We start from the raw sequence: 25,118 nt of genomic DNA, 5'->3' as shown, positions 1-25,118 counted from the left end.
ACAGTGTCTTTATAACTTTCCATATAAAATTTCAGGTAGGAAACTGGTCAATAGGGGCCAAGCAGTGTTATCTCTTTCTCTCACATTGGCCACTGTGCTAAGAGCCTCGGCTAGCTTGTGCTGTGCCAATACACATATTTAGATTTCCAGCTTTTGAATGTATTCCCACAAGCTTTTATTTCAATATGTTCTCTTCTCTATGTTCATGGTCTAACTTACTGTCTTGTACTTTACCAGTTGAGAACTGCACAAACTGATGGTGTCCTGTTATAGCTGTTGACATGGAAACATCATAAGGAACTGTTTGTTGGATAAGCCTGCTTTTTCACATAGAACAGGCACAGCTTAAATGCATGTTTTGCTGACTCACTTTCAGCCATTTTAAGCCACAGACAGTTTATCTTCATCATCACTTCCCCCCCCCTGCGCTGACAGATCATGTTCGGAGTCTCTGCTTAGAAATGAGGCTGTCTGAAACTGTGACTGTCTTGGTTATAAAATTTCAAACAAATTGTATTCCTACACATGGCCAAGTTCTTCATCATCATCTTCTGGCTTGGAAATTATTCTAGCTGACACTTTCCTGCCAGATGAGTCTCCAAACCAGAAAGCAGGCAGTCCCACTAGGGAACTGGAAAGCAGAATACATGTGCAATGAAAAGCTATTAAAGCATCTCTTAAGAAAAGCAAAAAGGTGCACTGCTTCTTTAGAGCAGACATCACATGTCAAGCACATTACCTGTTCTGGGACATTGTTTCAATAACTTACAAAACAGAACAACAAGTAAAATGGCCAGAAGTATGTACTACTTACTCCTACTGAAGCTGCTAATAGAAAAGCTGTTTCAGCAGGCATTAATAATTCAGCACTGAGGACACGATTTCAGGTCTCAGCCAGTTATTTCATAGCTAACAAGTTTTACTGATAATGTAAAGATAAGATGAATTAGGCAAGAACGGCTTTGATAAGGAACTGCTTTATATTCTGTTTTATATTCTGAACTTTAGGCAGAGCTTGTTATCTGAGATTACTGTAGGCTGCGGTTTATTCACACGGGGCTTAGTCCTTCGAGGTGCTCAGTACTGCATGCATTAGCTCTTAATCTTGAACACAAAGTACTCAATGATTTGCAAAGCCACAACCAGAAAAAAATGAATCTGCTTTTTGACCCTTTTCGGCACAACTGGAGAATCATCTCTTGATAAAAGGTTTGCTGAGCTGTTGGTTCATGCTGCAGCTAACGGTGCATCGCACCGCACCTCAGGAATCAGTTGGATTCATCGCCTACTTGGTACCTAAGAGCAGCAGATATGACAAACATGAAGATGGGAAGGAGAGAGCTGGTGTCAGATGCAGAGATGAGACTGTTTTGACTGATGTGTTTACATGTTCAGTTTTCACTCTCGTTTAACTGCTGCTTCTTTGCCTGGGAAATGTTATTAAAAAATGCAAACAAACCTCATTTTTCCTTAACTGTTCATTAGTATCAAGACTGCAAAAAAAAAAAAAAGCAGATAAATAAGAGATCTAGTCAGTGTTAGGAAAAACTGTAGTAGCTTGTGAGGTGGCTAATAGTTTCAACTGACTATATATCAAACATGGCGATTTTCACAGTCCTAGCGTATAGGTGAGGCATATTGTTATATTTACAGCATCATATTTCAAGGTAGCTTTTTAGCACCAAACTATAAGCCTGAAGGACTTTGAACTGTGAACACTCCGAGATTAATAATTCTCACATCCAACTTTCAGCTGAGAGTGACAACACCGTTGTGTGTCTTCATTAAGGCACTTCATGAAAATTTCACAGGCATAATACAAAGAAGGGCGAAATGCTCACAGGTCCCACTGGCATCAGTGAGACGCCACCTCAAAAAAAAAAAACCCAAACAAAACCAAAACAGCCTCTCTCCAGATATTCCCTGTTCTTCAGTTTTTCAGTCGGATTTTTTAATTCTCACGTAGTCTGTACTTAGAAGCAGGATGAGGAACGTGGTACTTTTTGTAAAAGTGATCCTCTAAGCACATAAACAGCCTGAGTCTCATAAGAAAACATAGTATTTCCATTGCCAAAGACAAGAGTTGATGTAATTTTCCTTCTTCATTTTACAGATAAGGATAGATGTTTTGATACTTTTGCTCTAAACATAAATTTCAAACTAATAAATAATAACTACTGGATTTATTCCCCATTATATTAGGTGATTCTTGTATTCCAGCATATCCCTCATCCTTCTCTGTTCCTCAGTGTCTCTGATAATCAGTAAAGACCTAAGTCAATAGTTATTCAATTATATTGTTCAGCTTTTGAACGTCCACCTGGGGAAAAGGTCTCTCAAGCACCCAGAGTGACCCTCCTTGCTTTGAAAAATAAAGAATTGCACTATTTCCTTGGTTCTGAATCTGAGCAGCTCTCACTGAAACCAGTGAGAAGACTCTATATTCAGAGAAAGAACAGCTCAAAAATAGTAATTGAATATTTAGAAACTCCTACTTAACCAGGACATGTGAAATGAGTAATGTCCCAAGCAGGTTTCAATTTTCCAGTCTGAAATGGCATTTCAAGTGCAGCAGCCCATTTCACGAGTGTAGGTTATGTGTGTACCTATCTGACCGTTTCCAAACATGTCTGCTAAATGCTATTATAAACCCCAGCTTTCTGTATTATGCCATTTATCACAGCTTTTTTGAATGCAAGTTTCCGTTCTGAGCTATAATTTGGACCATTCAACTGCCTAGGCATAATCCAAGGTAAGTGAACACACTGTACTAAAATTCTGCATTCCTCCATTTACCATCAATAAAGACAATTCTAATAGTTCCTATCTCACCATTAAAGTACAGGCAGGGCTATGTAAGCTTTAGCTATTTGCCCATCAAAACCAAACAATAATGCCTAGGTGCCAAACTCACTCACGTTCACTCCCCAGAAATCTAGATTGACCTACAGTGCTCTAAAGCCTGAAAGAGATGTAGTGTGATGCCATAGCTGGAATCATAAACTCGTCCAGCTTGGTGACCATGCACTGAACATGTGTGGATCCTCAATACTGCTAAAAAAAGTGGCAAATGGAATTCAAAGAAAACCTGGAGGATAAGAATACGGGGAACAAATGAGCCTATTTAAACAGGACTGTCAGTGTTTCAAAGCTACGTTGCAGTGTCTTACTGAAACACACAGCAGAAGCATTCAGACAACAGCCAGAGAGCCTGAAGTTACAACTTCTTCACGGTATGTATATGCATACTCTGTGTGTGTGTGTGTATGACAGAGAGAGAGCGCAAGCGCAAGAGAAAGATATTCAGTGTGTGTGGGATTCAGGTCACACAACTGGAAGTGTCTCTAATATAGATGTTTACATCTCAGCTAATCACCTGAGGCTCCTTCCATTCAACTGTGAGAAATAGTCGTTTTTAGGGCATGATTCGCCTGAGCAATTTTAGATGTCTGCTTCTGGATGAGATGAATTGTACTCTGAAAGTGCCAAGTGCACGCCACTGACTCGAGAGACGCTAGGCAACTAGCTTAAGTGAAGATGTTTGCAATGTATATGTGGATACACCATATAGTTAACACTCACATATATCTATTTGGATTTTCTCTTTATATATATACATATATAAAAATATGTATATATACACACATACAGATATATATAAAAAATAAAATATATCTCTCTATATATTCTCTCTCCTTGCAATGAGTATTTAGGTATGACCATTTTGTACCTCTCTCACTGGTTCCCTCAGCACCTTCCTCCTAAAAGCCCTGATGAAATTCTATGTTTATCACATTTCCTCTTCCAGATCTACATCGTAGAGCCTTCATTCAGCCAGTCTGATGTTACCATGTGTTCAGATTTCACTACCATGATGTCTCCAAGAATTGCATTTCTCATGTGGATTTCAGACTGCATCACAACCTGCTGTGCAGCTCTCACAGGAGAATCTTGCCCATGGAGCCTTGACCTGATGTTCACTGGCCTGTGGGCATTCACTGCCTCAAAGAAGACAAGGAGACTGAGCGATGGCTGTAACAGACATTACATAAAACCAGCCCTGGACACCAGATTCAATCTTTACAAACTGCTTCAGCCAAACTTCAACTGTAACTCAGCAAAGTTCCCAGGTGAGAATTTATGTGATTTGTTGAAAATCAAAGTCTCTCTAAGCAATATGACATCATGCTAATGTCTAAGAAGTTCAGGAAAGGTGTATAAAGGTGTCCAATGTGTAATGGAGAATTAATTGTGCTGGAAATTAGAGTAAACAACCCAAAGTACCTTAACCTTGACTTCCTTTCAGCTGCTGATAAGTTGCTATGGCAAATCTTCAGATTCTGTTCCTCATGGCTCAATAAAAAATGAACACACTGCTTTTTGACACATGATGCTTTGTGTTTGTACAGCACATACCTATCAAAGCTATGAAATGTTTAGCACTAATTCCAGCTACAAGACAACAAAAATGTAGTGGACTAAGAGGCACCTGTTTGCACTGTGCACAGTTTTTATAATTAGTGCAGCATGGACTGGAACAAAAAGCTTGATCTTAAACTTCCTCATCTTACTAGGAAGAGGCTCTGCCCTTGGTTACACTCCCCACTGCAGTCTTCTCCCCTGGAACGTTGGTGGAGAGGCAGCTGCAGAACCACTGCTGAAGTTACAGCTGGATCCAGCCCTGTCTCACCTCTGATTTCCATACCCACCTTGGCAGCCAACTGTACAATTTGCTAATGCTGAAGTTGAAATATCTGCAATTCAGTAAGCTCAACCAGTCCCTTTATACGGGGCAACAAGTAGCCATGGTTAGGTGGAATGATGTCTGGTCACCGACGGCATTGAACAGAATTTAAATAGTGAAGTGGCAGTGAAAGGGCTGGGGTGTGTGTGAAGCTTTTGAGTTGTTTCTGCAGAGTGATACACCTCCACACCGCCTATTTGTGGCTTTGGACAACTGGAATTTTTAATTATAGACATTATTTCAGAAGCTGTCTGGTTTGAATAAGGATTAAAATGTGCTGTGGCTGTTTATTCTAAGCTTATCCAATTATTTTTCATCTGTAAATCAACAACAGACTGTAAGAAGGCAGTTTTTGGATGCCAGATAATTCCTGAAAATGTTTTCTTTGTACGTCCAGTAGCAATTACTGAAGTATCTACTTTTACATTCAGAAATCTAGCACAAGTGCTTTAAGCTTAGGAGGAATCTTGTAAATCAACAGGAACAACTCTTCATCATGCTTAAGCTCTCAGTTTCCTCCAAAGCAATTTTATATTAAAGTTTCAATGGCTGCTTGCATTCACCAAACTTTTTAGAGGACTGTATTTCTCTGATGCTTAATTTTTCAAAAGGTTGTCATGTTCCCTAGCCTGTGGGTTAAATAACATGATCTGGCATTTCCTAAGAGTATCAATAGTAACCACATCTAGCCTGAAAAATTTGACTATGGATCTGGACATAGAAGGACAAAGCAAAGCATGTATCTATTTCAAGACAACCAAATATATAATGTTACAGGAGCAGATTTTAAAGCCTTGAGCCAAAATGACAAAAAGGAAGATATGAATTTGTAGAAGAAACACTAAAAAAAAACCCCTATGTACATATATAGCACAGCATTTAGCTGGTGATGGGTTTGTTTACTTTCTTCACTAATCATGAGCCGATGGCTGAATTCCAATGAATTAAAAAGGATAATAGCAGAAATTTTTGTAGCCTCTCATTTCAGTTATTGAATTCAAATTAAGTTCATTCACCTTCACCAACAAATAAATTACAAATAATATTTGCTGTTTCATATCTATTCTGTCACTTTCTGCTTTTCTTTCTGTATTTCTTTTCCTCAACAGAAAGATTTAGTGACAAAGAGGATGTGGGCTCCCAAAAGAGGGTACAGCATTTCCTATTGCTCCATCCTCCCCTGAAGTCTCATACTTTGCCTTTAGTTTCGTGAACTTTCTGATAACATCCCAAACAGAGATATAGGGTCTGTGATATAAAAAGAACAGGCAGCACTGAAAAAAATTTTTCAGGAAATTCCCGGGAAATATTCCAGGAGGCATCAGAAAGACAGACTGGCATAAAGAAAGAAAAAAATAATAAAAATCAGAAACACCAGAGTATGCACAGGTAAAATACCATGTCAAACAGCTACACAATTTCTTCTGAACAAATCATTCTTGATCACCTTTGTGTGGTTGTATACACTGCTTAAGTGTGACTTTTAGTTGCTTTCAGGAACTACTTCTAGTCCTACATTTAACTCATTATCCCCATATTAAATTTTACCTCACTTCACTTAATGTAGCGCCTTTTACATACTGCAATTAAAAATGTCATGCTGTTTCAGTAGGGGCTGGATGGGGAAATCACAGCCTGTAAGGTAAACAAGAAAACCCTGCATCCAATGAACCCCACAGCCACTGGCAAATCTGTTTACAGAGTTTTGCTTCTTCTCACCCTCTTTTCTGTTGGCTTTTCTATGAGCAGATAATGACACTTAATTTCAATTATTACTACCTATATGGACCTTAGTTTATTTCCTTGCGCTGCCTAGAACATAGTTATTTACTTTGATTAAGCTCTCTGGCTAAAAAATAACTATGCTTGTAATCAGAGAAGGACAGCAAAATCATTACATCCCAAAGAAAGGAAAACAGCAAACTTGAATCATAAACTTGGCATTACAGCTACAGATTTGCAACATATGGTAATTTGCCTCTAGTTTTCTTGCACATGCTAACCAAAATAATCCATTGAAACAGAAATGTCCTGAGTTGCAAGAATACCAAAAAAAAAAAAAAAGCTAAATCCCAGATTTTTTACATGGGTCCATTTTTTACATGGGTCCATGGGTCCATAAAGTGAAAATTTCAGTCTCTGAAAACAAGCATATTTCTGAACTGACATTTATTTTTTCCTTAGTGTCTAATGTAGACATAAGCTACCTTTGTAATTAGTGTATAGGATTTGCACTAACAGTGCCTAGCACAATGCTGCAGGTGCTGCTGCACTACAAACATATTATAATAATATGTAAAATACAGAGCCTCTCGAACAGACTTCTTGGAGTTGGACACAGCCAATTGTGTGGGTTTGACTGCAAAAAATTTATGCTAACAAAAGTGACCAAGGCTTTTGAGGTTTTCTGCTTGAGAGGTTTGGGGCACTTTTTGGAATGAATCTGGAATAAAAGAACAATTTTTGCATTTATGGTTTGGGAAGTGATATTTAGATATGCAGCTGAGACATCAAAGATTCCTGCAGTGAAACACCAGGGCATCTCAGCCGAGTGAGACAGACCACATCCAGAATTCAGGAACTAGCAGAACACCGGGCTCATCGGTGCACACAGAGCAATACCGTATAGAAGAACTAGGCTAGCCCAGATGCAGCACAGATGGATTAGCTTGGCTCAGTGTGCAAGCTAATAAGCCTCCATTCTCAGCAGGGCTTCTCAGGTCGATACTGATACAGGGGTAATTGAGCTTTGCTGCAGCTCAAACCAGTCAGTTGTTCAGGACCCTGTGTTAGCCCTTTATCTGAGCATCTGAATTGATTTGTGGCTGCTGGCTTGGGCTTCTTGCACCATTGCTCCTCATATTTTGGGTTCCTGGCTTACCTCAAGCAAAGTAAGCTTGGATCTAGTCCTACGCGTCCAATGACTGTAGTTTTTCATAAAATGCAAATTCAGGGAGCTGAACAAAGCTCTTGACAAAAAAGTCACTCTGTGTTTGATCTGGAAAAAACCTACTGCAGGTGGTATAGCTCCAGAAGTAAACACAAAGCCTGAGAGGTCAGAATAGGTTAGAGATGCATCGAAAACCATGACGCTTCCAACCTGACCTTGCCCAACAGCAAGATCACTGGTAACAGTGATCCATATCCTTTCGGTCCTTGCTCCTTCCGGCAGCAGTACCAATTAGAGCTTCATACGGTTGCTGCCCACTAGAATAAAACCATCCATGCTAACATTCAAGTTTTCCCTTCCTTCTCTGCTCTCTGCTACCTAACCCCTTCATGCTGAGGGCATAATGACAAAATGTAGAATTTAGCCTTAATTGGATCTCTGCAATGTTATCACCTGAATTAGCTCCCCCATGAATAATTATCATTGCCTGGAGGCTGACAAATTGCTTCCCTCTTCTTCATGATTGTCAGGAACTTCAAATTATATGCTGAGCATGGGGGAAAAAATGAAAATGAAAAGCCTAGAGAAGCATAATTATTAAGATTATTAAAATATTTGGCACCGAGTCCCATCGTCTCCCCAAGCCCCAAAGGTGTGAGTGACAGCAAGAACTTTGCTAGAGGCAATTGGGCAACACCCAGTCTTTCACCCAGCAATGACTACGGCAATAGACTTGCACAGTCAAAGCAAAACTATAACCACTGCTACCACCTGGCTCACGGTTAGGCAGTTCCTATGTTATTCACTACCCCATTTAAGCTATGTACATCAGCTTGTTTAGCATCTCATCTGCATATTTGATCTTGCTACGTAGATGGTAAATTCTTTGTAGCGTAGACTGATAGAAGGGTAAATATATGCAAGCGGATAGCAGCAGATTGTCATGCATTTAGAATAGCATATAATAGTCTTTGCTTTGTAAGAACAAGGTCTTGGGGGAAAAAGTGCTCTTTATGAGAACAATCATTCCACGTCTGGGCAAGACCTCACACAGAAATGCAATGCGTCACTACACCACAATATCCATCTCAAATATTGAAAGATCTGACAACTGGTAAGAAATCTTCATCTTATAAAACCAAATCACTATAAAAGTATAATGCTCTTTGAAAATGGCTCGAAATAATCGGATTAAGCAATAGAGATTTATCCAATTTTCACATTAATGATGCTGCGCTTGTAAGATTGATGCATTTCTCAGTTCAACTCAAAGAAGTTCCTCAAACTTCTTTCCCACTTTGCCGAACCCACAACACACAAGTCAGGCATAGACAAGGGAGCTGCCAACATATTCCCAGGAGAAAGCTCTCCCTGATTACCTGACATACAGTGACCTCTTCTGATTAGTCCTCAGGGAGCCAGACCCAGAACTCATGCTGTGATTCATCATCTGCTCACGCAGGTCATGGATTTTTGCCTCAAACCGAGCGTACTCTAAGGAGATTAAAAAAACAGAGAATAAAGATATTTTAGTTTTCTTGACCTATATAATCATTAGGGCTGCTAAATGCAAATTAATATTAAATTAATGAGTGTAAGGCACGTCCTGAAAATTGAGGTCTACTAGAACTTCACATTAATTTATTATCTTAGGTAAATATATGTCCTCTTTATTGTGGTACCTGAACATTTCAGCATGGACTATGTGAAAACTCAAATAGCTAGACCCTCTCTCCTGCAGTTTCAGGAAAGGAGAGGAGGTTGAAAGTGTGTTACCAAGTATCTTTCAGTCTGCAAAAAGGACATTGAAAGCAGTTTTCCACTATATCATTCCTCCTTCCAAACAATGAGATACCTTGTTAGAGGCAGTGGGATGATGCACTGACGTTACTAATGAGTCAAGCATTTACTGTAAAGTCCCACCGAACTGAAGGCGATATATGAAACTCTAATTATCCCTGAAGCAGCTGTGAAACTGTTGTATGAGCAATAAGCCACCTTATTTACCCAGCCCACTGAGGACTGGGATCTGTTTCTTTTAAATAAGTGGAGTCATGGCTTGGTCTTAGGGTGGGTGATCCTAGAAAATCCAGACCTGTTTAAGCTGCATAAGAACGGCACAAAACCACCTCCCACACCTTGTTCTCTTCCATAGCGCTGCTGGTGGCTTTGTAAAACGTATTGACCTGCTGACCAGCAACATGAGACCAGTGTTGGGGCAAGGATTCAGGCAGAGGTGTATCATTTGGTGAGGCTCCTCTCTGAAAGGACACATCCCTCCTATGGCCTGGTCAACAGTCCCTCCTGCTGGCATGGTCCCCTTGCTTGTTGTATGACCTAATGGGCTGAGTTTTGGTTTGTAAGAGGAAAGGCTGAAGTTTTGGAGACAAGCTCTAATTCCTTGAAACCGACAACCTAAAGGCAGTACTCCAGCAACACAAAGAGTCACAATTCAACCTAAACCCAGGAAATTAAACAACGTGAGCTAGAAGTCTAACTTGAGGGTGTGCACAAAATCCATTTGAGTCAGTCAATGACACTTTGAAGAGTAAGATGTCGCAGACTGATGCCAGCAAAGAGAAGATGTTCCCTGCACTTCACTGTTTTATTTCACTGCCTGCTTCAAAAGGAAGGTCTACATTTCCCCACAGCAAGTCTGAAGCAGAAGTGAAACCAGCATGCAAGGCTTCCTCCCTTAAAGGATGGAGGTACATTCCACCAGATCACACCACCTCTCAGTTTAAGTAAATAAATCTTTACTGTGCATTTATAAGCTATTGGTCTGCTCCCTGTTTGTTGCTGTTTGAGCTATGTAAGAATGCTGTAAGACAGTAATATTCTCTTTTTCTCCTAGCAGAAATCTCAGCATTATTTTTATTTGATCATTTGCTGTTCACACTGGCTCAGTTCCCAGAATGTCTAGATGCTTTGCAACAACTAATTCATTTTATTCAGTGCCCTTTAATTTTTCATTGGATAATAACATCTGACCTTTCCAAGATCCCACATTTTGCATAGACACCAGCTACTTTCAAGCTGGCTTAGCAGAGTGGTTTGATTTGGGCTCTTGCGTTTGGGTTTTTTTCCCCTTCTTCTTCTTACTTGATGCATTTTAACTCCCTTTCTATTGAGCTTCTTTGGCATTGCCAACTGAGCTTGTTAAGTGACAGTGGCTACTTTGCCATCAGCTGGGAACCACTGCCGTGGTATAAGATTCTCCAGTCTCCCCACATACCTATGACTTCACTGACTGCAGCTAGAATTCTGTATGTCAGGAGAAGAGACACTCCTACATGCAGACTGTATTTCAGATTTATTCTGTACCTCGTTTCTTGCTCATTTCTTTCACCCAGAGTACCTCTTTAAACTTCTCAGTGATTTAAAAGCCCAAATCCTCAGCAGAACTAAGGCTCCTACAAACCTGTGCTGTTTTTTAAAACGGAGTTTAGTTTTGAAGTGTCTACCCCAGTGTAGGATTTGTTTGCTCTATGTGAGTCATATTTGTTGTATTCCCCCGCTCTAGGATTTATTTAGTAAATAACCATCTTCTGAGTAAGGCTTTGTTTAACTTATATTTCATTATAACAAATTTAACATTTATTCTTGGCAAACAGGAAAGGTGATAATGGAATCACAGAATCACAGGTTTGGGTTGGAAGGGACCTTACAGACCATCCGGTTCCAACCCCCTGCCATGGGCAGGGACACCTTCCACCAGACCAGGTTGCTCAAAGCCCCATCCAACCTGGCCTTGAACACTGCCAGGGATGGGGCAGCCACAGCTTCCCTGGGCAACCTGTGCCAGTGCCTCACCACCCTCACCGAGATGAATTTCTTCCTTATATCTCATCTTAAAGACAAAAAACTTGCATTTCTCTTCCTCATTCAGTGTCAGTCTTCTGCACACAGACAGAATACTACAATTTTAAGGGTCATTACTAGGTGTCTTTCATGTGTGGTGGATACACTGAAGAAGACAGTAAACATACAGTGTAATTCAGCTTCTTTGGTGTTTTACATCTGGGTGAGGCCATAGATATGAATGACTGACATCAGAGCAGCTGTAATGGCAGCTTTCCCTTTAATAAGCAACCATATCCCAGGCTGACTCTGTATGTGAGGTGTGGGAGTAACTCCCAGATTTAGACACCGATCTGGAGAGTGAGAAGAGAGGATTGAAAATCTGACTCTCTCTAGCACAGCATCCAGCTATTTGCAACTTGAACACCAGTTCATGAGATACTCAAATGACTACAGCTTGGTCAGATGATGATATTATAGCTTGTGTTCTGGCTTCAGAGCACACTTGTAATTTAAATGAATTTAACTGACTGTAAATTTATTCTGAATTTAATAATCTCTCTCTTTCTGGAAGACATTTTGAAACCACAACCCATCTTTAATAAGTGTGTGATAGGCATTCAAGGTTCAAGCTCCTGCTTTTTCCTTTGGATTGAAATACATAGCTAATTTGAAAATAACCCAATGTATGGGCCTATATTTTCCCACAGTACCTCCTTAATATTTCTGCATCACAAAATACAGAATTGTACACCTGTCTCTTCCTCCTGACAAATGCCTGGACCAAAAATTGCAAGGTCATCAATGCAGGTAGCATGTAACCCAGCTCAGATCAGGTTCTTTTATCTCAGTCCTCCTAGTTCTTCTACTGATACCTAGATACTACAGTGATGGCTGCATTTGAAATGTGAACAGAAAAAGAAAGAGTGATGCTCCATTTCTGCCATCAGAACTGCTATGGTAGTTCTGCCTACTGGGAAAAGGTCCTTTTTTTCTTAACAGTTCTTTATATATGGGGTCATTCCAGAGGAGATGTTTCCTAATAGCTTTGCGTTTGCTAGGGGCAAATAAGTGGCAGTGCTAAAGTCCAGAAAAACACTTCCTTCATGCTTCCTTCAAATTCAGCACTGAATCTAAATAACACACTTTCAAGGTTCCTACACAATTAAAAGGACACTGAGGTTGTGACATGCTGACAAGAAATACAGTTAAAGCTGATTCACTAATTTCATGCCCTTTAAAGAAAGGGAGAACAAAGAACCTGTTGCTGCTGGAGTGGATCATTAGCAAAATTTGCCAAATTTGACTTACCAAAATCCATCTGCAAAGGTTCCTACCTGTTGCCTGATTCACTAAGGACCTAACAAACCAACTCTGGTAGCTTAAGAAACTGATAAAGTTATGCATTAGACTAAAAGGGCAAATAGGTGAGCAAACTGTAACGTATGTTATTGCTGGGGTCAGACCAAGTGATACAATGGTTTGTGCTGGCCTGTGGCTCTGGAAATGTTGCTGTAAGAAACAGGGCTGATGAGATGGAGGGAAGTATTTGTTCACACTCCGCTTTAGAACTGGCTCAGAGCTCACGGCCACGTAGGCAGACCCGAATTTAGCTGTCCTGAGAATACAGATACAACTCACTAACCCTGGAGATGTGGAGCTTTGGATGTGGGAGAGGAGATTGCTGCTGAGAGGAATGGCCTGGCTGCAGGGACAGCAAGACCATTTTTCAGGGCTTTGGCATTGGCATGTTGGGCTCTGCATGCTAGCCCAAGCAAGTGCCCATTTTTCCAAGGGTCTGTTTTCTACAGTTGGCTCTGCTCAACCCTCTGGGCAGTCAGGAGAGAGAGAAGAGTCCTCTTGAATTGCTACAGTCCCCAAGCCCAACCAAGGCCAAAACTGAGTGTATTTATCAAACACAGACACCAGTTTGAACAACAGACATTTGCTCTCTTCATACAGGACTCATTAGCCTGAATATGCAGACAGGGAGCTGGTGTTTTCCTTTCTACCTTATTCCAACAGCTTGGCAAGTGCTATATCTGGGACTCATATTCTAACCTTCAAATATCAATGCAGTCATTTCCCTTTCCAAAGCACTTGCACGTGTTGAATGGACAGGATAGACCTTTGGGAGTAAGCTTCAAACACCTTGAACTGTCTCCTTAGTTCTCATACGACGAAATCAAAGCAAGATAAATGGCTGACCCCACTAAAAAAACACCCGAACCCCCAAACTCTAACAGTAATGCACTTAAACTGAATATTCAAGTTTAGCTGGCCAAGATTAAAACTATGATCTACAAAATCTTGCCTAATCCACTTTGCCATCTGAGGGTATGCAGACACCAACATTTTTACTGCTAAAGTGATTTAGATACCTAAAATCCTGCCACCCCCTTCTACAACTGTGCAAGGGGGTACCTACACGTGGGAAGGAGTTGTTTTAACACACCACCCCTCCCTTTTGAGTGTCCTGTTGAGTAGCTTTGATGGCCCATGATCTGACTCAGTATGCGAGCTGTTGTGATCTGATTACTCAACACTTCAGTCTCTCCCTATGCTGTGAAGGGAAATGCCATGAGTTTGTGAGATCCGCGGTGGATGCACAGACATTAAGGACAGCTGGGATGAGTGTTGCTTGTGACTTAAGTCCTTTCATATACATGGAGCAAGGACTTTTTCAATTAAAATAAGCAGTATATTGAAATTTTAGGTTCAAATTCTCCAAGTCACTTTCAGGAATGGCCTAAAAGGCTATGATACTTGAGCATACAAGAAAGCTCTTGGAAGCATCAGATGCATTTGAAGGACTAAAAATGAATGCAAGAAACCGAATCTCAAGAAATTTTTAGAAAATCATAGTGAAAAGAAAAAAAATTCTAAATCTAAAAATAGCAAAGACAGAGATTTTATATCTCATGGCTTGATGCTACTTTTTGGTCATATATATATAGAATAGCTATGATAAATGAATAAATATGCTGCAGTTTTTCTATGAGAAAGAGTTGCAGAATTTTACAAAGCTATATTACTGTTATTTTTCACTTTCAAGTTTTTTATAAAGATTGTAGCTTTGATTGAAGTTAAAGAACACGATAACAAAAAAGCCCTGAACCTACAAGTGAAGTATAGTTAAGCAACTGAAATGCTGACGTATTATACAATACTGAAAATAATAGTTCAGCATCACAGTCTGTGTCTTTATTAGTTTGAACACTTTTAGTGCTGGCACCTTTAGAGAGAGATAGCAATTCTTTCTGTCAGGAGGTATCAAAATTTCCTTTCCTCTGTAATTCAGAGGAAGCAAGGAAGCAAAATCATCAGTTTTTGCTTCTAGATGATAACAGATTTCCTAATTGCTGCTTTTGTGCTTCTAAAATAATGCATCTCTAACCCACTTCAGCAAATGGTGAAGCAATGCTGGCTATCATGCAAGCGGGAGGTTGGAAAAGGCAGCGTCTATCTCTAACTCTGTCAGAGGGTGAAAGGAAAGTAAAACTCAAACTGTCCAATTTTAACAAACTATACTGCTTAAAAAACAAAACAAAAAATTAGGAAGGCATTAGTTAGAGACAGAATTTTATCACCTGAAAAAGGGTATGTGAAATAACTCTAGACACTATAATAAAGGAATAGTTGCCGGACCGGCTTCTCCATCAGTATCAATTTGACATAATTCCAGTGGATCCAGGCCAGCTTAAACCTCCTGAGATTTTCTTCTGTTCTGTTTACAGGAACACAAATTGTATGCCACTACAGGAAGTCATGCACTTACTGCCTTGGACATCTGAGACAGCAATGTGCATGACACTTTTATTATGTTAACATTATTTATGCTATATATGTAAATATTTTTTTTTCTCCCTCTGCCCCCTCTTAGCTGATATCTTGGCTGAGTGGTTTAAGATTTAAAATAATAGAAGAACACATTTTTTTCCTACAATGTGTTTTCCATTTCTGCCCTTTGCCCACAATGTTGTCCTGTCACCGCTGTTTTACACATAGAGGTGAGAGGAAGGTGAGCAGACCAGCATCAAGACTCCAGAGGATTGGGTCTGATTCTTGCTTTTCCACAGATTTACAGTGTGAACCTGGGTGAGTCACAAAGAGTAAGTCTCATCATACAATGGCACCTAAGGCAGAGATATGAGCGCTAAGTTAACATTGTGTCTTTGGCTGTGCCTGCCAAGTGCCTAGCATCCCACAGCTCTTTGAAACTACTGTAATACACATAAAAAGTGAAAGAGTGTGCAAAAAAAGACATGAACTGCTTGCAAATACTTTTGGCAAGTATTTTATGTCTTCTGTTTAAATTTTTTTTTGTTTAATATTTATTTTGAGTTGAATTTTTGCTAAAAGTACCCTGACTGCTGTTTTTAGATGATTAGGAGTTCAATTCTAGAGCTGTCTGAGGTTGCAAGCATTTACATAGCAGGTTAATGATGGTGAAAAATCTTTGTGGTCTGAGATAACTTCATAAGAAATAAATCAACAAACAAACATACTAGGGTTAGGTACAGTTCATTGTACCTTTGGTTCTTGTAACTTCCTCTGCTGTGTCCGGTGTTGGACACTGCCAGGGACATAGTTCTGGCTTTGGATCATCTATTGTATGGCCAATGCTGTGCTTTTAATAAGTGCAAAAGATCAATTAGATTTAACATCAGCTAAATCCATCACTTGACGAGAAAAAAAGGCACACAATTCTTATGCCATCAATAGGCAATGCAATAGTGTGCACTATTTATTGGGGAAAGTGTTACTGGAAAGGCCTTGCTCCATTCACCGTGCACTGAGCAACAGAACAAGTTACCCTGCTATTTCTTATCAGTCACATAACTCCCCTAAGCTCACTCAAAGGAAATGAAAAACACAGATTTCAATATTGGGGAAGGGAAGATACATTTACATTTTATTAGTTTTTATTAGTTTAAAGATATCTGCTTGTTTTTATTGCAATATTTTCAACACATCTTTTCAGGAACGTTCCAAAAATGATGACACAGGTATATTTATTGATTTTACTAATTGCTTTGGCCTTTCAAACTTCAGCACCGTAGGACCATTAATGTCTTTATTCTTTGATATTGGTTGGTTGTCTTCCTTTACCAATATACAGGTATTTACACCTAAGCCTGTCTTCTATTTAAAATTTCACCCTGTATATTTGTTCTGTAGCTGGCCTTATTGCCTAAACATCACCACTGACTTTATTTTCATTTGCTTTATTACTGAATATAATGTTTCTTCCATCTGTTGCACCATTAGATACAGCCCTCATATTGTGTTAGTTATGAATATAAATACACCTGAAAAGATATCTTCCTCCCACGATACATTCAGGAGACTAATATCGTGCTCTATTCTTAGTCATGGGGAATATAATTCCAACCCAAATTAGTCTCTAGAAGCTTTAGTTTCAGAGAATTCATACCTCATAATGAAAGAGATGTACTGAAATAAATCAAGCTATTAGAGAGTGACAAGGAACGTATCCCACTGAGGTGTTATTCTACCTGTTCTTTTAAAGCCTATCCTTGGTTTATGAAGTGTCAGCCTGGACTTTCTCAGATGGGAATTTCTTGCAACTTCTTCCAACCGTGGAAGAAAACTGCAGGCAGCTCAACAGCTTTTAAAAACAGCCCCTCCCAAAATTTTGGGCACCTTTTTCCTGCACTGAATTTTATTGTATTTATCCCCCCCTTTATTTGAATCGATGCATCCCTGAACTAAACAGGACTGTTCGTGGCACTTTTTCAAATTCCCTAAGGCTCACATTGAGTTAACATCTCAGACAGCATTGTGTGTACGCACGTCCAAGGAGGGGCAAGGCAAATAAAGAAAAGAGAGTCAGATCTGAAACAACCATATCACAACACATGGTCTGCCTTGGCAGCACAGTGTGAAATCTTGGAAAAGTTGGGCCCATCACTTCACCCCAGGCATCCAACTTGCACAGCCATGCTTGCCCAGCAGAGCAGCATATGTCTCATTAACCTCGACAGCTTTGTAGGAGTTACTGTTTTGTACAGTGCAGAAACATTTCAAGATCTCTCTGATGTTTTAGGCATAAAATGGCTCTGTCAAGGTGAAAAAAAAAAGCTTCCCTGCATTGGAATCTTCTTTCTTCAACACATATTTACGTGGGACATTGCAAAGAAACAAAACCTACTTTCTATTAATAGCTAAGCTAATTCATTTAGCTATTTCGTCGCTTCAGGTTAGTGGTGGCAGATCTTATTTTCAGACATTTATTCAATTTCCACAATTCCCCATCCAAAATCCTTGCCCTGGGGCAATTGTTCCTTATTATTTTTGCTTCATTGCTTTTTCTTGCTTCTGCTTTTTTACCAAGTGTAGTTCTATTTCTTGGGAGTTGAACATATTATACTGATTAGCTATATTTTTAATGATGATGCTGGCTTCGCCTGCTTCCAGCTCTTAAAGACATGAATTGACATGAGGAAACAAAATACAGAGCTGACCACTTCTAGAGTTCCCTAGGCATGGCAATATTGGGAAACCATTTTGGTGGTCTTGACTAACCCTGTATCTACATTGGGTAGATACTCTTTTACAGACTCTGATGATTGATTCCTAACTGCCTCCAGCTGTTTATAAATTTCCTCCTTCCAAAAGTCTTCTGTCTGTCCCACTATCAGCTACGTGGCTCATTTGAGTTTTCCCTAATATCTTTCAATAAGAATGAACTGGATTAGCCTGTTTAGTCTACTTACATTAACCTGACTGGGTCCGATTGATGCAGGTTGGAAAGCATTCAGACACAAAACCGCCTGCAAGTGTGAAGAGGGCAGGATACAGTGATATGGAGCTGGGAGCAGATTGGGACAGACGGTATCTTCCCCAGCACTGTTGTATGCAGAAGATGCCACCTTGTACTAAACCACGTTGGGAAAAGAAAAAGGGTACAATCCTACTTCATCATCTCCAGAATCAATAGCATCTTAATGTGACTAAGGAGACACATGACCTACCTAGGAATTGTGCAAGAATCTTTTTGAAATAAAATTGGAAATGTAGACCAGTCTGACCTGCATGATTTTCAGACAAAACTGAAAAAAAAAAAGACTGCTAAATCAGGGCTGAAAACTCCCAAGTGAACTTTTATCAGGGCTGAAAACTCCCAAGTGAACTTTTATGAAGACTTACATGAAAACTTTCACAGCTAAGATATCATCTGCCAGTTTTGTACTTATATACCATGACATTTTGATATACTCAGAATAGGAAGAAGTAAAAAAGGGGTTCCTAAAAGAGACTTGGGGAAAAAAAAGTTTCTTTCTGAAAATAGAGTGGTGGGGAAGCTAATGTGATTTTATTAATTCCATAAACCAGCATGAAAGCTGTAGCCTTCAGTAAAAAAAAATAAAAAAATCTCAAAACCACAAGCCACAAATCATTTAAAAATTGTAAGCTAAAGCAGTAAATTAAATAGTAGCAAGAATACCAATACTACCTGATGTAATTACTCATATAACAAGATAGCCTTACAGACTAGCAAAAGCGTAGGGATCAGAAGAACCACCAGTAATACAACCAGAATCTTGGCAAAAGGGTTATGAAAATAAACGTGGATATACGTCATTGGGTTGAGTTGTTTTGCTTTTATGATTAATACCATTTGCTAACATTGAATAATGCCATTAATAAAGGATCCACTCCCTGACTTCAAAATCTGTTAGGTTAAAAACTGTCTTCCCCTGTAACCTTCACTTTCCTATACTTGGCTGTGCTGCTCTTCCAGACAAGGATATCTTCAGCCATCTCCTAAGGCTGTCTGGGACACTCTATTGAATTGAAAGAACTGAGCAATGACTGGAAACAAAACTATCCATTTTTACCATTAAAAAACTTTAAAAAACCCCCAAATGTCCTGAACAAAAAAAGAAAAGTATGCAGAAAGGAATGAAATGGATAAAAACATTGCCACATGTGTATTGATCTTTTCTGAGAGGCAATATTGAGAGCAGCTGCAGAATTGTATTAGTCTGCTGGAGCTTCCTGATTAAGGAGGATTACTGTTTCTAATACAAACAGGTAATAGGGAATGGTTGAGCACATTATCAGCCTGAATGAATTTAAACAAGACAAATGCATATATTACCTCAGGATAAGTCATGCTTGCTGCATGCCTCTTAGCTTATTATAAGGAATATTTTGAGTACTGTGCAATGAGAGATCTAGCTTGCAAACATGTATGTTGTGCAACTGGCCACTAATTAGACATAGAGGCTATAGTTGATGGTCTGGATGCTCTGAAATATTGAATAACTGAGCATCAGATCATGTAAAATTGGCATAATGTCTGACAAAAAATATAAATCAATGTAATACCAACAAATGCCTTGCAATTACTGCTGATATTCTTGACCTCATCATTCACCGAGCCACAGAAACCCACCTTTACAGCATAAAAGACCTAGTCGGAAAAGGTCTTCTTAATCAAGTCCAATTCCTGCTTTCACAGAAAATCAAAACTTAAAATACGGTCCACAAACTGTTCAAATACTTTCTTACAATTATTTTAATTTTGGCATTTCATAGCTGTTGGAAGACCACACACAGAATCCAGTCAAATGGTCAGACTCTTTTTTTTCGAACTAAACGGAGCTGAAGCTTACTTATTCCACCAACACAGTTCCTTTGCGTAAATTGCTCTTTTTGCTCAACACGGCAACACCTTCCAGTTATTATCCATCCCATCACTGGTCCTGTGTACTATTTAAACAATTTTATTGTATTACAGCCTTTCCATTGAGTGAAAACTGAAAATGCAAAGTTAATTTGACAACGTGTACCTCAGTGAATATTACTAACCTCCATCGCTTCGAGGCTTCTGTCTACAGCGTCTTCATCAAATCAATACCTGCAGTGATTTTGTTCAACTCAGGTGTGCCAGACACATAGACTTAGGTAAAAAGGAAAAGATCAGGATCAATCCTACAGGAAGCAGAAGACCTCTGCCGTGTCCCTGCTGTGCTGGTGAGCCACGTTATGGCCAAGGCTCATAGATTAGTAGAAAATGGAAATGCTGAAAACTTCCCACCTGATATTCAAGCTTCTTCTATTCTATCATGATTCTGACAAGCATCCCAGAATAAGAATGACAACCTTAACAGCTTTTGCCAAGGACCAGCTGTTTCTTCTCTGGAGCAAGCGAATGCTTTGTTATCCTAATGTAGTGGGTATTACTGGTTCACCAGTGTTTTACACTACCTTACAGCAAGTCAATTCAATGCATGTATTTTTTTTTTTTCATTGAATGCAAATATATATAGAACATGTGTGTGTAAATATTTATATATATGTATATATATAGAATGCAGAGAAAGAGAGAGGGGGAGAGAAAAAAAAGGGGCTGTGTCAAATGCTATTTACTGGTGCAGACTTTCCCCCAGTTGCCAGCCTACAGCTAGTGACAGCGGTGGGATTGCAGTGCCATATGCTCCCTTGAAAGGCAAATTCTTTTAGACCCATTTTCAGTAGGGAAATCATAATTTTTAATACAGTGACAGTTTTTCATGACTGCAGTTTATGGCTTTACCCTAAGATTTATTTGACATCTGCAGCCTGTCTTTTCCTTTCCTGAAGAGGTCGTTGACAAAAATGGTGATAGTCTGTAATATTTTGTTGACACAGTACTTTGGCTCAGCCTTGGTAGGCTGGTTTCTCCAAGGCTCTCTGATTTTCTGCTTCACTACTTATGACTGTCCAGGATGTTCCAGATAGGAAAAAGCAGTGGATCGAGATGATCCCTTTACTTATGCCATTAAACAGCATTTAGCACTGATAAATGTCACATTCATACAGCTTTCAGAGACAGTTTGGACAGGAATGGTCAAAACTCATAAACACTTAAGAAATTTCTTGGAGAACAAAGAATGACTTCAGCTTCCTATACACACTCTTCTAGGAAAGAGATATACTCAGATCAAATGATAGACTTGGGTGAGATCGTCTGGAAGCGCATAATGGTCTGGGATTTGTGATCAAGTCCCTAAATGTCGTCTGCACTGGGGCAACTGACTGCACTTTCTGAAGCAAACGGAGATGATTTAGCTTAGATGCAATGATAAAGGATTGTATCAAATTGCACTGCCTAGCATTTTCCAAGGACAAACAGCACATACTTGCATGGGTCCCAGTCATCAGAAACTTGCAACCAGAGCACAAGCCTGAGCTCTCAGAGTGAAGAGGAGACAGAGAGGTTGCCAGAGAGGGAGCAGAAAGGCCTCAGGGGCCGTAAATCACAATTATATCTTTTTACAGATGTCTGTCTAATTTGTTCTTAAAGATCCCCAGAGACAGAGACACTTCAACCATCCCAAACAGTCTATTTCAGTGCTTCAGTCTCCTGTCTGCAGCTACATTTTTTCCTAATGTCTCATCTGAAGCTTTTTTGCTGCCTTTTAAGACGTTCCTCCTGGTTCACTATGAATAAGAGAAAACGATATGGCAAACTGAAATATTTCAAAACTAACACTATAGTAAAATTACAAAAAATAATGGCAAAAGAGAACACAGCTAAACAGGCAAGCAGGGATGGTTTTGCCAGTGAAAACCTTTTGAAAAACTCTGCAAGTGTCAGAAATGAGACCTTAAAGAAAATTACTGAACACCAATTGGGACAGATGAAGCTCATTACTGCCAGTGGCCTACATGCTATAAAATGGGTTGGTTAGTATTGCTACAGAAACCTTTTTGGTGTGTCCCTGTAATTAGCACAAAAGTATTATTATTGTAATTAACTGAATCCCCTAGTACCTAGTGCAGTGTTCATGGCTGTAAGCAGGTTAATGTGAAAATTAATTTGTGCTAATTTACACAAGATCAGTGATGCCCAAATTAATCTGGCTGCAGTGGCATTTTGTGGAATAACAGTATTTTCCTGTTGACTTACACAAGGCACTGAAGCTTCAAGAATGTCACATAAACCCATCTTAGCTTTCACTTGTGATAAAACTCTTGTGATAGTTCTCTATTTTCTTTGAATAAATTTATTGTGAAACTCAATCCTAAGTGAATAAGAGATGTACTAGCTCTAGACATAGAAATTACAGGGATAAAACATTTGGGCAGTTTCTTTAGTCTGTTCAAGGGGCTAGCTGGTCTCAGCACAGACTGTTCTCCAGGATGAGCTACCTTCTCATATTAAGAGGGTTTTTTGACTTCTAGCCAAAGCATGGTGCTGCATACACACAAGAAAGAAGATAAAAGTCTTTCATGCACAAAACCGTAAGTGCGAGAGACTGTAGGAAAATTCAGAGACTCACATTCTCCCTTTCTTAGTCATAGGCAAGATGGGAAAACAATAAAAACCAACTATCTGGAGGACTAAGAGAGAGCATGGTTGTAGACAGGACAAATCAAGGGGTGGCTCAGTGTTAAGGGACAGAAACAGAGAAGATAACTGGTTTCTGTGCCTGCTGCCTTTTATTCTTCCACTAAAAAATAACTTCTTGCAGTGGACAGACAATTTCTGTTCCCTGTTAACATTAGGCTGAAGAAACACTGTCATCACCTGCCAGTGCAACAGGGCAAATTAGGCTTCACAGCTTGAACTAAGCTGTCTTGTAGTTGTGACTATTCTTGCACTGTCTGGACAGTGACTACCTACGCTAGGAAGGGCTAATAATTAAGGGGGTTTGCTCTCTCTTCTGCTGTCTGTGTTAAACTAAACTTTTGCAACTTGCCTAGCTTGCCTTCCTTCAAAGGCTTACAGCCCCATATGAATGTTTTTCATGAGTATCTAGAACCATCATTCCTTAAGTTTAAAGCTGCAGTCTTTGGTTATCCTCCTGCAGAGACATGCTACCACAATAACGCAAAGGCAACAGAGATGGATCCTCATGATCCAGTCCCACGCCTGGATCCCTTCTTGTTCACTGCCCTCTCACCCTGTACCTTGAGTGAGCGGATGACAGGGGAGTCATAAAGGCTGATTTCAGCCTATTGGGGTTAACCCTTTAGGGACCCTAAAGAGAGGCTCACCCACAGCTCAACTCAGGGCCACCATTCTCTAGACGACCTTCTCTCTCTACCCAGTACAGGAGGAACGTGTTGGACCAGCCTTCCCTGCTCTTGCCAACAACAGCAGGGTTTTTGTTTGTGCCAAGCCCTTTCTGTCCCCTGTCCCCAACCTAACAAATCGAAGCCCAGATTTCCCCCTCTCTTGACCCCTTCTGTTACAGTCTGAGAATGTAAATTCACAAAACGCTGCATTTTATGGTAAAACTAGCTTCTGTGTCTCTGCCCCGGCCACCCCATCAGTTCTTATCTGGGGGTACACCATTGATGGGACTACAGGTAAAGATTAGCCCTGATTTTAATGAGTGTAACAGTGGGATCAGTGAGCTGTGGCAAGGACCTGGGTACAAGTGGGTAGAGGAGAGATCTTCTTAGCAGCTTTACCAGCCCTTGCAGAGCAAGGAAAGCCAAAAACTTCAGGCTTCCCAGCTCCTTTGTCCCCTTTGCTGCTCCCTGGGCCCATCCATAACCCCACCGGAGGTTCAGCAAGAACCAGGCATCCTCCCTGCACCCCCCGCAGCCCTCGCTGTGCCGTGGGCTGGGTACCAACAGCTCTGTATTTCTGCACTCACGAACTGCCCAGCCGATGTCAGTGTGCCCTGTGCCTTGTTCTTTGCCCATCTGGAGTGGTTAATCCACACATTTCTTTCCTCCTTTCAGTCGTCTGCCTCACCTCTTCACCATCCCTCTTAAATTACCTGTAAAATAATTTTTAAAGAATACACAAGTCTGCTTTCTCTTCCTTTTCTTCAGCCTAATTGCTCTTTTGCTTTTTCCCAGAGCCTTCAGCATCCTACCCATACCAGATCTGGCAGAGTTTTTTGAAGACCAGGTAAATTTGATTTTCCTTTCTATATATGCATCTGTTTTTATTTTCCTGTTTGTCTAAGTTCTGCCAGGTATTGAGCTTGTTGGGTCTGATTTGTCTCCATTCTTATACCAGATATCCACCTGAAGAGTAGCCCATGATGATTTCAGGTGCAATTTGCTATCATTACTTTACCATTCCTTTTCACAAGGCCATTTAGTTGAAAGATAATCAAGCGGAGAGAAGCTGAGTTGGGAGTGGAAATAATAAAGTGAATAAAGGGCAGTGAAACGAACTCTCTTTTCTATAAAATACAATGTGAAGCTCTCTGGACGCTAGGCAGGTCATATTGGTTTAGATATTTACAATACATATTAAAAAATTAAAGTATGTACAATTGTAAAGGACAATAGATAAAGCTTTGTTATTTTGTTAAAGCTAAACAGACAGGTGAGAATATCTTACTATTCCAAGCTTAGAAGACACATAAGAGGGGGTCCTAACAGCACTACAAACATAGCTTTAAAATCTTTTATAGTCAAGCTTTCAACAGGGCATAACAGTTCAGTTCATTACAAAAAAATAGGTGTCTTTGAAATTACGAGCCTAGTTTGACTTTCATGTGTTATTAGCTCTCAGTGGAACTGAAGCATTTAAATTGATTGTAATGAGACATTAGCAGACACTATTACTGCAGCAAACCATTCCTGTTTTGAGATGGCTGGCTCAGGAGGCCTCTAAAAGCATCCCAACAGGCAGTGAGTATCATGCACTGACAAAGGGAAACAAAAATCAGCTTTGTAGAGGTCTGCCACGCAGCTGGC

At 39.9% G+C, this 25,118-nt stretch overlaps 1 protein-coding gene across 1 annotated transcript in view; it reads right to left on the bottom strand.

Moving 5' to 3' along the window:
* The window catches only part of LOC104158298 (disks large homolog 2), a 118,684-nt gene that overhangs the window by 80,285 nt on the left and 13,281 nt on the right, over positions 1 to 25,118 (bottom strand). The window contains exon 2 of the mRNA XM_009695905.1: positions 9,014 to 9,128. Coding sequence (XP_009694207.1) covers positions 9,014 to 9,084 — 71 coding nt within the window. The 5' untranslated portion in view covers positions 9,085 to 9,128. The remainder of the gene's footprint in view (positions 1 to 9,013; positions 9,129 to 25,118) is intronic.

Source organism: Cariama cristata, unplaced genomic scaffold, assembly GCF_000690535.1.
Source record: "Cariama cristata isolate BGI_N322 unplaced genomic scaffold, ASM69053v1 scaffold612, whole genome shotgun sequence".
Classification (NCBI taxonomy): Eukaryota; Metazoa; Chordata; class Aves; order Cariamiformes; family Cariamidae; genus Cariama; species Cariama cristata.
This window is presented reverse-complemented; position numbering and strand designations above follow the sequence as displayed.